At 36.7% G+C, this 14868-nt stretch overlaps 1 protein-coding gene across 1 annotated transcript in view; it reads left to right on the forward strand.

The window, feature by feature from the left end:
* Positions 1 to 14868, forward strand: part of LOC125683110 (uncharacterized) — a 103465-nt gene that overhangs the window by 63286 nt on the left and 25311 nt on the right. Inside the window, exons 26-34 of the mRNA XM_048923912.2 lie at positions 670 to 880; positions 1898 to 2062; positions 3281 to 3438; positions 6018 to 6164; positions 7139 to 7316; positions 8162 to 8311; positions 9653 to 9778; positions 11671 to 11834; positions 14033 to 14175. Coding sequence (XP_048779869.2) covers positions 670 to 880; positions 1898 to 2062; positions 3281 to 3438; positions 6018 to 6164; positions 7139 to 7316; positions 8162 to 8311; positions 9653 to 9778; positions 11671 to 11834; positions 14033 to 14175 — 1442 coding nt within the window. The remainder of the gene's footprint in view (positions 1 to 669; positions 881 to 1897; positions 2063 to 3280; positions 3439 to 6017; positions 6165 to 7138; positions 7317 to 8161; positions 8312 to 9652; positions 9779 to 11670; positions 11835 to 14032; positions 14176 to 14868) is intronic.

Genomic DNA, 14868 nt, shown 5'->3' on the forward strand with positions numbered 1-14868 from the left:
CTCCGACGTTTTGTAACCAACACGACAAGAGCGACAATAAAAATATTCTGAAAACTCAACACCCACGTGGCACAAAATAAAACAATGGAAACTACCCATAATAAATATTTTTTTAACAGTCCAACCACGGACCAATTAAAATATGAAAAAATACGACCACCCACACAAAAAAATATCGTTTGCCGCCCGACACACACACACACCCCCCCCCCCCCCCCCCATTTGATCATTTCTGGAACAGCCCTAACCAGACCCACCACAAAAATATTTTTAAAAATGAAAACGGTAAGGACTAGTGCTTGAAAAAGTTAATTTCGAACCCTGATTAATATATGAAAAAGCATGTCTAGTACACCCACCCCCTCTACATTAAACAAGAATTATATTGGATAAAACAGTATTAAAATGCATCGCTATTTCGATCCCCGTGATCGGCAGTGGTTGTATGTTAGAGGGTGTGGCGGTCGCCCGCTCGGACACGTGGGCTTCCTCCAGGTACTCCGGTTTCCTCCCACAAAAATGACCCCCTAGCGCAAACATCTGTGCATCAAAGGACCCCATTGGAAATAAGCCTACGAGCTTTCATGGGTTATCCTTGGTATATATGTATGTGAGTATGTATGTATATACTGAATAAACATTTATTTATTTATTCGTTTTACTTAACAGGAAATTCGAGCCAAGGAACCAGAGATGATAATAGAATTCATTCCAGGGGACATTGAGATTTTATACTACGTGTTCAACATCACTCTGGTTCATAGTCTTGTTCAGAAGTCTGTGTACTGTGAACAAGCACTCTACGTTCTCTGTAACGGAGCACCAGAACCAAGCGAGGAAGCTGGCCGCAAAATGACCGACTGGGAAGCACAAGCTGAAGGTAATCACACTTGTAAAACGTAACATTACATTGCGTTTTGTTTATAAGATTTATTTTTATTTCCCTTTAAAAGCTTTCTTTGATGGTTGCACTGCACCCTCTTAGAATGAAATTTAGAATAGTGACATGATCATGTAAATTAAGTTATTTATTGTATGTATGGGGAAGAATCATGTGTTAGAGACAGGTAACATGGAGGTCTAATGCATTCAGCCAGCTGTGAATGTGTTAAACGGGTTGGATGATGTATTTGTTCAGTCTGGGAGAATCCGTAAAGTTCATCCAGCTGTGAATGTGTTAAAGGGGTTGGGTGATATATTTGTTCAATCGGGGAGAATCCGTAAGGTTCATCCGGCTGTGAATGTGTTGAAGGGTTGGGTGATATATTTGTTCAATCGGGGAGAATCTTTAAGGTTCATCCGGCTGTGAATGTATGGAAGGGGTTGTGTGATATATTTGTTCAGTCTGGGAGAATCCGTAATGTTCATCCACATATATTAATAGAATTTATTCATCATACTTTTATATGACGCATATCAAATCGTTCATGCTCGCTGCCTGCTTTTCTTGATAGCAACGATAACGATGATAAGATCATGTAGGTATTTACGTGGAATATATGAGTTCAGCCATTCTACTTGTCACATAAATTTTGTTAAAGAGCCATACTGCTGTCATTTTCATAGTTCTTTGTAAAAACGGATACATACATGGATCCTGTATTTCACATTACTTTTCTCGTGTACCTGAGATCAAAGATAAAGTGTCATGTTGTAGGTCTGTCTGTCGCTTTGTTAGTGTCTGCAGATTTAACCTTGCATGGTCATAACTTTTGACCTATACAAGATGAAGAATTCATGCGTGGTGATATTGAAAAGCTTTAGGACTAGTCAAGCTCGTTTAGCATATAGTATTTCTATTATAAATATCCAGAATAACTTTATTTACCAATTTAAGTTGGATTCACGTAGTTTGAGATATCTCGTCTTTAGATAGCACTCTGTTTTCTGTTTATAGGAGGAGGAATCCAATGTAAGGCAGGCAAATGTACCTGTACTCATCAAGGTACGGAGGTTTATGGAGGGATTATCGCTGTTCAGACCCTCCTCCCAGTTACTAAGATCAACCTACCTCAATCCACCCAGCAGAGAAGACTCGTCACGGGAGCCATGAAGTGTTATGGTAGGTGAAATTCATCAGTTTCAGTAAATTTGTGTGTTTAGGTGTCTCAGGACTTCAAGATTGATTGATTTTAAGCTGTTTAATGTCCCTCTTGAGAATCTTTCAGTCATATGGAAGCGTCGCTATTACCAGTGAATGGCTGCAAAATTTTGGCCTATGCTCAGCTCTTATGGCCATTGAGCAGGGAGGGATCTTTATTGTGCCAAACCTGCTATGACACGGGATCTTTGTTTCTTGTGGTCTCATCTGAAGGACCAGGGCGGTCCCCTCTTATGACAAGCAAGGGGTACTAAGGACCTATTGTAACCCGGATTCCCATTGGGTCGGTACTTCAAGAGATTTGTTCTCGTGTACAAATTCAGCCATAGTACATACATACACAAAGTGCATAAATCTTTTTATACTTGTACAGAATAATTCGATAGACTTGTACTCTGTCTTAGTGTGTTGTATACATACTAATCTCTGAAAGTATCGCAAGACTAGAAAAATGTCAAGGATATTCATTTTAAGAAATTCATGAGGGTTAGAACTGTGATGTTTCGTGCCCGTTATACTTCATGAAATGTGTTAGCGCTTCGTGAAAAGTGTCGCAGTTCATACCCTCATGTATCTTCAAAAATGAAATTTGTTTTTGTAGATATTCCCAGCTGTTAAAATAGATGTACAATATTTATCAGGATTCATACACGCATCGTTCACAATTGCAGTGCATTCATAAGGAAATGGCTATCACTACATTCGCATTACACATATACATATGTATATATTCCCTATCTTCTGCTTTATGCAAAAGCATTAAGAGTGTTTTAGTTGTATAAGTGTTATAAGTTTTGAAGTGTCAAGGTTTTTGTCAGCAGTGTTGTTATTTATTGGAATGTCATAAATTGCTGATGATGTGGATGAGTGCATTAGCAAACCTTGAGGATAGGCGGATAGGGTGACACTGATCATGTGATTTAAATAGATAACATCAGAGACGCTGTCTTCACTATACGAGCTATGGCATCAGCTTTGTTTTTCACATTATTTGAAAATGACTTCTTTTCAGAGACCAGCAGTTAGTGTTTTAAAAAACCATTACAGAGAAAAATGTTGGACATGATTATTATTAAATGATTGAATGATTGTATCTTGTTTAACGTCCCTCTTGAGAATTTTTCACTCCTATGGAGAGGTTAATTAAATGAAGAATAATGATTAGGAGTTTCATTGCAGATGTGTATCCTGATTGTCATGCAATTAAGGTGGCCCGAATGAACAAGAATCCAGTAGGAAATAACATATATGCAATTGACCCAGATGGTGCAGGAGGAGAAAACCTTTTTTCAGCTTTCTGTGACTTCCAAACGAATAAAAAGATCGGCATTACTGAGGTATTATTCAACACTAGAGTTTAAATAATTCACCCCTCACAATACATATTGGGATACTTAAGTGATTCACCCCCTCACAATACGTATTGGGATACTTTGATGGTTATACAATTTGTATTGGGATACTTTGATGGTGATACAATACGTATTGGGATACTTAAATGATTCACCCCCTCACAATACGTATTGGGATACTTTGATGGTTATACAATACGTATTGGGATACTTTGATGGTGTTAAATGATTCGCCCCCTCACAATACGTATTGGGATACTTAAATGATTCATCCCCTCACAATACGTGTTGGGATACTTAAATAATTCACTCCTTCACAATACGTGTTGGGATACTTAAATGATTCGCCCCCTCACAATACGTATTGGGATACTTTGATGGTGATACAATACGTATTGGGATACTTTGATGGTGATACAATATGTATTGGGATACTTTGATGGTGATACAATACGTATTGGGATACTTTGATGGTGATACAATATGTATTGGGATACTTTGATGGTGATACAATACGTATTGGGATACTTTGATGGTGATACAGTTATTTTCAGTATGATACATTGCCTTAAAGCTGTATGGTCCGAATTACAATATTTTTTTCCATCTCGTAAAAATGCTATTAAATCATCGCACGTATGTAGTTATGAGGCTGTATGACATATCCTACATTATTTCATCTGTTTTAACCCAAATTATTTGATTTTAAATCTATGTTTACAAATAACCGCGTCACTCTGCCATTTCAAGTGGCAGTCACGTGACCAGTTCAAACTTTCAGATCATTGGTGGTCTTATCTGTGTATTTTGTTTCAACAGTACCGTGCCATAAGTTTAAAAGAAATAAAAATATTAAATACCTCTTAGTAATTCGTTGTTTTACGCTCTTTCAGCCTTAAAACTAGACAGTTGCTTATGAGTTAATACATCATGTTGGGATTCCCCTGACGCGCGTGGGTCTATTTATAGACGTCTATTATGGGATGATTTATATATGTACCCACTATATTTACTTTTTAAACAATATTCTCACTATTTTCTTTTACATGCAGATGTTTTCAAGCATGTAATTAAGGGAAAGTTAATAACTTTATAAAGTAATTAATCTGCTTTAAAGTAATTATGTACAAAAATAATACATGAACATCGGGTCATACAGCTTTAAGGAATGAAAGATGTTGTGTATATAAACAATAAAAGCATGAGGCAATTTTGCATATTGCCAATTATATACAAATTCATCTTAGTATGCCTCCAATGTTTTTTATGTTCCCAATCCTGCAAGATATCGAGTTGAAAGGTAAGTAAGAGAGTACATTGGGTTACTTGAGATTCAGATATGCCCATCATTGAAAATGACAGTATACAAAGAATCAGCACACTTAAAAGATGTTTTTTCTAAAACCATTGTGGATGTTAATTTATAAATAAATGAATGACTTGTACAGTGTACATGCTATTCATAATACATTTCCATACTCTGAATTCTTCAGTGAGCAGATTGGTATTAAGCAGACTCTTCATTGAGCAGATTGGTATTAAGAGGGCTCTTTATTGAGCAGATGGGTATTAAGCGGGCTCTTCAGTGAGCAGATGGGTATTAGTAAATGGGTATTAAGCGGGCTCTTCAGTGTGCAGATGGGTATTAAGCAGACTCTTCAGTGAGCAGATGGGTATTAAGCGGGCTCTTCAGTGAGCAAATGGGTATTAAGCAGGCTCTTCAGTGAGCAGTACACTGTTCTTTAAAAAACTCCTATAGCCCATAAGTTAGGTTTTAAATATTGAGAAATATCTTTTAAAGATATTCTTTCAAAACAGCAAAGTTGTAATTTATCGTATCTTACCAACGTCTATAAATATGTAAATTCCAGTTTGTCCAAACTGTTGCTACCAACAAAACCAGGAGTCCACGGTAAGGGTTCCAGATATCTTTGGAATTCATTTTATCTTTTTTAAACATTTACTAGACAAACTTGGTTCATGCCATATATCAAAATCATAGATAAAGAGGTAATTTGGTCAAGGTCACCATTAAAAGAAGAGAGTTGGAAGTAATGATATCTACCTCTTCGTTGTGATGTAGAAACATTAGAAGCTCATGCAGACTTTAATAGCATTAAGTCAATATATGATTAGACAAGATTATTTACCCCCATGGCCCAATTTCCACCCCTGACCTGATCAACATTCAGTTCTCCGATTGTGAAAGATGCAATCATTGCACCATGAATATGCAACATATCGTATAAGCAGAATTTTTAGCAAAGATTTAATTTAAGCATTATTAGCGAGAGTGATGAGATTGCTAAAATTGAATATCGCTTACAATTTATTCTATATCAGAGGTAATAGTTATCTTTTCTAGAATTATAAAGTTGCTAAAATTCATTCGCTATATAAGTACATGTATACCCATTTTTATGGGAAAAGTGCTAAATTTGTGTCTCGCTAAAAATTTCACTTATGCAGTATCTAATTTAATTTTTCATAGTTTATTCCTCAGGTGACCATTAAGAACTGTCTTGTTAATGAAACTGTTTATTTGATTACGTGTACTTTTATAGATTCCCATACAAAAACCAGGTGAGCCATATAAAATAACTTTCACCGGAAAGCCAGATCCAGAACAAAACAAATATTCCGTCCCATATCCTGATGCCACACCGGAACAAATTCATCAGCTGACCACCAGGTCTTCCTTCTGTCATCAGGTATGTGTCGATTCTCAACAGTGGATTCACGTCACAGAGGGTCTTCTTATTCATCGTTTAAATGTAAGGTACATGTTTGTATCACATAAGATCCTCTTTTTAGAAAATGAAGGGAAATAGATGCATTAATTTTCCTATACAGACAAAAAGATTAGACTAAAAGTCTTCTGTTTATGATTTATATGAATTGTCTGCATGAAATATTTTAATTAACTATTGAAGGGAGGATTAATGATTGTAAAAGTCTTCTATTTATGATTTATATGAATTGTCTCTGCATGAAATCTTTTAATTAACTATTGAAGGGAGGATTAATGATTGTTTTTCTTTTGAGGTCTTATTATATTTACAAAACAACATATATGATAAACTCACACGAAAAGAGTTGCACAAAATGGCAATATGAATATTTAAATTTTTGATCAAAATACTAATCATGCCTTCCTATAATGAATTTCCCGTTGTGTCTTTTGAAAATCTAATAGTCAATGAACACCAGAATAGTGGAGAGAACTTGTAAATAATTTAGTGGTGTTTTAGTTTAGATATTTGAAAAACAAAAGATTTTGGAGATATTTAGGGTCCATGCTGTGAAATATTTTATACAATATTAAAAAGTACTTTTTTAAGTACACTAATTTGAAAACAGTCATGATATGATAATTTCTCAGACAACGGTTTTGATGGTGTGTCAGGGTCAGGTGCTTCATCAAGTATTATTCTGACAGCCTTTTTGAAAGTGTAAATTCTCTCCATGCAATTATTAAGCACTTTTCCTCAAATGGTAGGACAGTGATTAATCTTGTAAGAAGAGGAAGAAATTTCTTCATTTTACGAAGTGGGAATGATATATTTGTCGTCGACTGACAAACAAAATCTTTATGACAATATACTGGTGTGTTTGATCAGTATGTATACGCAATAGATTTTCTTATCAATGGGTGGTTATAGATGAGGTAATTGTTTGTTGACAGGGAATTCAGTATGAATGTGTAGAGAGCCCACTTAACCCTGACTTTGGGTACTATGATGTGTACAATGGCACCAGGGTGTTCAGTTTTGGTACGGGATATGCTTCGACCACGGAGGGCTGTGCCTGCACACTGACTAAGACCTGTCCGGAGGGAAATCTGTGTCACTGTGATGCCAAAGGTAAGTCGCATCGTGACTTTTAGCAGATATAGAAATTATTTGGTATCATAATGTTATGAATTTGACAGTTAGGGGTGTGTTGTGAGTTTGTCAGCAGATATAGAAATTATTTGGTATCATAATGTTATGAATTTGACAGGGATGTGTTGTGATTGAAGAATAGGTCATTATGGCCTCCTGAATTTTATGCATGGTTTTACTTCCTCGAATTATGTCTAGATCATATCTTGAGCACTGTGATGTCTAGGACCATTGAACTTGGTCAGTTGCATCGTAGGGAAAGGGTGTGTCATTATCTAAAAGTAGGTCACTGGCCACATTTTAGAATTCTATGGCTATACATCATCAAATCGTGTCCAGATCATAATGTATCTTGCACACTAAAGCCTAGCTCCTAGTTTTTTGATAGAGAAATTCAGGTAATTTATTCCAATGTAGTTGCATGTGACAGTGTCACAGTTTGTGACTTCAGGAGTGCAAACATAATTATGCATCATGTAGTTTCAGATGGTATATCATGTACCCTAGGGGTGCAGTATTTTTTTTTTTTTACTTTATGGCTTGACACCCATCTGATACTTTTGTTCTCTTCAGAGAGTAATAATCATACATATATATTTAACTTCCACTGTAACTATGAAGTAATTTTTATTCTGAAAATATATTGCCATACATGTGTATCAAATGAAAGATTATTATTATAGACACCCAGTACATGTATTATGATTATATTGAATGGAGATATAGATATCCTGTTTTGAATCCATTGTATGATGTAGTCCCTTATACTGGTTTTATGGTATACAGGTACAAGTAGTATGTTTTTGTGATTATAAATTATGCAGGTAGTATGGTTTCATATGATGTTGGAGAGGTGACAGATGGAAGCATTATGCCGGTGACGGAGCTGAGTTTTGGTGGCCAGGTCACTAGCACTGCCAAGGCTACAGCCACTCTCACTAACGTCAGGTGTGGTCCTCCCGGGGAGACATTCGGTAATTATTCAATGTCAGAGAGCACCTTTGTATTTACATTTTCTTCATCCAGGTCACCTATAGGCAGGTTCCCTGTAGTGATCAGCCTGTATGCACCCATGCATACCGATATTAGTCCAATATGTAGACTACCATTATTAGCATGTTAATGTTAAAGCATTGCAAGCAGTGGGAAAAATTTCTGAGACATTTAGTCAGTTAATAATGACAGGAATGAAAATGAGGATTTCCTAATGTTGCTGGCATTCAGACAGTGCTGAATTTGTAATAAGTCACACATAACAAAATAGAATGTAAATTTTGTTAAATTTAGGGAGAAGCATGGTCTTGAAATAGCATTGTGAATAAAAATCATCAGTCGATCAAATTCTAACCATTAAAAAAAGCATTGCTGATTAAATTAGAATCAGCATTCATCTACTTGGAGTATAGTGTTAATGCTACATGTAGTTCTGTACGCATCAACCCAGATTGTAGCACTGATTAGCAAAATAAGATCAGAATTACCAACATTCAAACCAGCAAGCATTGATAGCATTCAAATCAGTAACAAAGCATTGAAGTAAACCAGTGATAATACTGTAACAGGATTAGTTCTGTGTACTGTGAGGTTTGTTGAGAATATACTTATGATTTATAAAGATTCAGTGGACAGCTTTAGTAGCTTGGAGTGAAATATAGCTGGGACTTGCCGTATACAGTAAAACCTAATAGCAAAGTGGTGAGGACAAACAATTTGCTGTAAGCATGAATTCATTATAAGTGTGTCTGCTGTAACTGTGTTTTACTGTAAGCATGAATTCATTATAAGCGTGTCTGCTGTAACTGTTTTACTGTAAGCATGAATTCATTATAAGAGTGCTTACTGTAACTGTGTTTTACTGTACTGCTGAACTTCAATATTTTTAGCAAAGGTCAATCCATACAAGCATCTTTTAAGTTCGTTCTTGATTTTATTCAGTGTAGATCTACTGATTTGTATTTATGTTGTAAATACTGTGGTCAAAAATAGGGATTATAATGATTTGTAATGCCTCTACATTTATATGTATGTAGATTTGCCTATGATTTGTGAGGATGCTTTGTAATGCCTCTACATTTATACGATTGTAGACTTTCCTATGAATTGTGAGGATGCTTTATAATGCCTCTACATTTATATGTTTGTAGATTTGCCTATGAATTGTGAGGATGCTTTGTAATGCCTCTACATTTATACGTTTGTAGACTTGACTATGAATTATTAGGATGATTTATAATGCCTCTACCTTTATATGTTTGTAGATTTGCCTATGAATTGTGAGAATGCTTTATAATGCCTCTACATTTATATGTTTGTAGATTTGCCTATGAATTGTGAGGATGCCTATAAGAAAGGATACAAGACTGGAGAAGTCATGATCTGGCCGACTGCCACCATCAAACCATTCTTTGTATACTGTGATATGGAGATTGTACCTAACCATGGTAAAATTTAGATACACTGCAGTAGCATGAATTGACCTTGAAATAAGAGAGGTATTCTCATTGCATCAAGGGGTTGGGGGGGGGGGGGGGGGGGGGGCACTGAAGGCATCTTCCAGGGAAGAGCCCTTTGTGGTAAAAATTGATTTTAATGATTTTTCACATTTAAAAATTCTTTGTTTTTCTTTTTCTAATTTTTTCCCCAGGAAACATTTGGGTTTCACTGGATACATTCCCACATTTTACTAAGCTAGATATTAAACTATGATACTCAATGACAGCAAAACTCTCAATTCTTTAAAGAACAATTCTGACAGACAAAATTTAAAGATTTAGTTCATTAGTTTTAATTTTTGTTCATTTATTTAAATAGAACTTCTCTTGTCTATGGAGAGTGATAGTAGAAGTATCTTGTGTGTTACTGTCTACATTTCTTACTTTGAAATTAAAATCTTTTTTCCCCCTGCAAACCAGGGTGATTTATATTGAAAAATCAACTGGATCTTTGAACCAATGCAGAACCACAATGGAAACTAGCTATATGCTAATTTGTGTTATCCTGGATAAATAAAGGCTGTTATTATTATTATCATTACTAGCTTATCCTTCCTATGTACATATATCTTGAAATTAAATTGTCCAATGTGTTTTGAAAACTTTTGCATACACTAGTAATTGTTATAGTATTGTTATATACAAACTTAGGGGATATATTGGAATTACCATGTCTGTAGATGTGAGGTCCTGAAAGAGTCGGCATGTAATTTGGTTTCTTTCTAACAAATTTAAGAACCTGTTCTTGTGACATATCTTGGGATCCTTCCTCCAACTCATGGTCCAGCTTTTGCATCTGACCTAGTTTTTTGCGCTGTGGTGACTGATTAATGACAGTGATGTAGTCTGTTCTCACCTTATGGCAAGTGAAATTCAAGCTAGGCTTTAAGTAATGGAGAATACTTAAAGGACATAATGATTTGGATTAGAAAAGTTTGTAATGAGCAAATAACTTTGCAGTGTGTGTGTGTGATAGATTTATGTGGCTGGTTATAGATGTGCTTTACAAGAGGTCTTAGTCATATAAAAAGAGCTCTAGTTATACCCCTTGCAATGAAGTTGCAAAGGGTATAATATTTTTTACCCGTCCGTCAGTCCCTTTTTATGTAAGCGCAACTCTTCTGAAACTGCTCAACAGAATTTCGTGAAACCTTGTAGTTAATAAGGACACACTGGGTAGACGTTCATATTCCCAGGAAATTCTTATTCAATAATTTTTCTTAAAGTTATGCCCCTTTTGAACTTAGAATTTCGAGCTGTTTGTCCTGAATTTTGAGCCCATCTGTCCTGTTCTTGTCAGCGCAACTCTTCTGAGACCACTAAACAGAATTTCGTGAAACTTTGTAGTTAATAAGGACATATTGTTTCGATGTGCATATTCCCAGGAAATTCTGATTCAATAATTTTTGTGGGAGTTATGCCCCTTTTGAACTTAGAATTTCGAGCCCATCTGTCCTGTTCTTGTCAGTGCAACTCCTCTGAGACCACTCAACAGAATTTTGTGAAACTTTGTGGTTAATAAAGACACACTGTGTAGATGTGCATATTCCTAGACAATTCTGATTCAATAATTTTTGTGGGAGTTATGCCCCTATTGAACTTAAAATTTTGAATCTGTCTGTCCTGTTTTTGCAGTAATGAATAACCTTACCATTCAATGTGTGAGGCATTGTTAAGTAATGTTGGAGCGTGGGGTATGTGAGCTTGCTCACTTCTGCTTTCTTTGATTTTTAATCTAATTTAAAATGTATTGTTTTTACCAATTAGACTTTAAACAGCAAAAATGTGTCCTTTCCAGAACCATTTGATATAACACTGAGTGAATTGGCTTGTCTCTTTAGGTGTGACAATCATCGGAAATGACAGAGAAGAGCCTACCCCTGTGGATGGTACTGAGGTTGTCACGGTAACCTACAACAATGTCACAGAGACTCAGGTGGAGTCTGTGGTCCAGGTCTCTTCCTTCTGCTTCCAGCCAGTCAAGTATGACTGCTTCAACACCCTGGTACGTCACCATCATCCATCAGCAGCCACATCACATAAAATAAGGCAGGGCCTGATCTAATAACAACAGCCCTATCACATAAAATAAGGCAGGGCCTGATCTAATAACAGCAGCCACATCACATAAAATAAGGCAGGACCTGATCTAATAACAGCAGCCACATCACGTAAAATAAGGCAGGACCTGATCTAACAACAGCAGCCACATCACATAAAATAAGGCAGGGCCTGATCTAATAACAACAGCCACATCACATAAAATAAGGCAGGACCTGATCTAATAACAGCAGCCACATCACGTAAGATAAGGCAGGGTCTGATCTAATAACAACAGCCACGTCACATAAAATAAGGCAGGACCTGATCTAATAACAACAGCCACATCATGTAAAATAAGGCAGGACCTGATCTAATAACAGCAGCCACATCACGTAAAATAAGGCAGGGCCTGATCTAATAACAACAGCCACATCACATAAAATAAGGCAGGGCCTGATCTAATAACAGCAGCCACATCACATAAAATAAGGCAGGACCTGATCTAACAACAGCAGCCACATCACATAAAATAAGGCAGGACCTGATCTAATAAGAGCAGCCACATCACGTAAAACAAGGCAGGGCCTAATCTAATAACATTAGTAACCACATCACATAAAATAAGGCAGGGCCTGATCTAATAACAGCAGCCACATCACATAAAATAAGGCAGGGCCTGATCTAATAACATTAGCAGCCACATCACATAAAATAAGGCAGGGCCTGATCTAATAACAGCAGCCACATCGCATAAAATAAGGCAGGGCCTGATCTAATAACAGCAGCCACATCGCATAAAATAAGGCAGGGCCTGATGTAATAACAGCAGCCACATCACGTTAAATTAGGCAGGGCCTGATCTAATAACATTAGCAGCCACATCACATAAAATAAGGCAGGGCCTGATCTAATAACAGCAGCCACATCGCATAAAATAAGGCAGGGCCTGATCTAATAACAGCAGCCACATCACGTTAAATTAGGCAGGGCCTGATCTAATAACATTAGCAACCATATCATGTTAAATTAGGCACGGCCTGATCTAATAACATTAGCAACCACATCACATAAAATAAGGCAGGGCCTGATCTAATAACAGCAACCACATCACATAAAATAAGGCTGAGTCTGGTCTAATAGGGGATTTTTGAGTTCTTCCATGTCCGTGTTTATTCGGCATTTAGTCACTATTACGTCATATTTTTTTTAGGCATAGTCATTTCTGGTTTATCATCATTAATGTAAATATACAAGTGTACACAAGCCTATTAAAATGGACGTTGATTCAATGCGAGTATCGAATTGAAGAAATTTTTGTAATAGATGAGTGTTTCTTGTCCCTTTTACCATAAAAGTAACCTACAAAGTCTATATAAGCTTGCGATTGGTATGAATTTGGAAATCCTTTCTAAAAATGTTGGAGCACTCTATACATATGAAATTTTTGATCTCAAGCTCTTGAAAGTCGATCGCTGATCAGTAAAGAAAAAATTACTGAATTGTTGGAAATCATCAATAAAAAAATCAAGACATACCAGCTATTGAAAGTTATTACGTCATGATTTATCTTTACAAATATTGGGCACCATTGGAATGAAGGGCAAGTTAGGCATTACAAATCCAATAATGGATATATCGGTACTTTCGAGGCATGCACGTAGAATCAGGGCGGGGGAGAGAATGGTCCCCCTTTTAACAACCATCAGTTTCTATTATTCATATATACAAATAAAGATACATATTTCGTGACACAGCCTGGTCTAATTACATCAGTAACCACATCACGTAAAATAAGGCAGAGTCTGTTCTAATTACATCAGTAACCACATCATGTAAAATAAGGCAGAGTCTCTTCTGATTACATCACGTAAAATAAGGCAGAGTCCGTCCTGATTACAAGGCTCCTGTTTATGTGTAATTTGGCAAGATTATGGATTATTTTTCATTTCTTTTGATATTTTCTGTTGCTTATTCATATTAGATCAGAAGTAATTTCTTGTGAAAGTATCTTATTGTTTATTAATAAATATGCACACATTAACAACCCAAAAAGAGTCTTTTTAGTAGCTGTTAAGAAAATAAGATGAAGAAGCCTTTGGAAGATATGTAATTTCCCTGGTTGTACATTTTACTATCAACAGCTTGACATGACATTTTCAGTTCATTGGAAGCAATTTGTTTTCCTGGTTTGGGGGCAATATTCAGGATAACAGATTCCTTGGTACTGGTGGAGATGGGCAGTGTTCCTGTGCTACGTCTCAGCAGTGTGGAGGAAATGTCAGCGAGGCAGTCCTTAGAAGTCGGTCAGTAATAGAGACAGGCTGTCTAGAAGCCGGTCAGTAATAGAGACAGGCTGTCTAGAAGCCGGTCAGTAATAGAGACAGGCTGTCTAGAAGCCGGTCAGTAATAGAGACAGGCTATCTAGAAGCCGGTCAGTAATAGAGACAGGCTGTCTAGAAGCCGGTCAGTAATGGAGACAGGCTGTCTAGAAGCCGGTCAGTAATATATAGAGACAGGCTGTCTAGAAGCCGGTCAGTAATATATAGAGACAGGCTATCTAGAAGCTGGTCAGTAATAGAGACACACTGTCTAGATACCGGTCAGTAATATATAGAGACAGGCTGTCTAGAAGCCGGTCAGTAATAGAGACAGGCTGTCTAGAAGCCGGTCAGTAATATATAGAGACACACTGTCTAGAAGCCGGTCAGTAATAGAGACAGGCTATCTAGAAGCCGGTCAGTAATAGAGACAGTCTGTCTAGAAGCCGGTCAGTAATATATAGAGACACACTGTCTAGAAGCCGGTCAGTAATAGAGACAGGCTATCTAGAAGCCGGTCAGTAATAGAGACAGGCTGTCTAGAAGCCGGTCAGTAATATATAGAGACAGGCTGTCTAGAAGCTGGTCAGTAATAGAGACAGGCTATCTAGAAGCCGGTCAGTAATAGAGACAGGCTATCTAGAAGCCGGTCAGTAATAGAGACAGGCTGTCTAGAAG

Source organism: Ostrea edulis, chromosome 6 (genome assembly GCF_947568905.1).
Source record: "Ostrea edulis chromosome 6, xbOstEdul1.1, whole genome shotgun sequence".
NCBI classification, from domain to species: domain Eukaryota; kingdom Metazoa; phylum Mollusca; class Bivalvia; order Ostreida; family Ostreidae; genus Ostrea; species Ostrea edulis.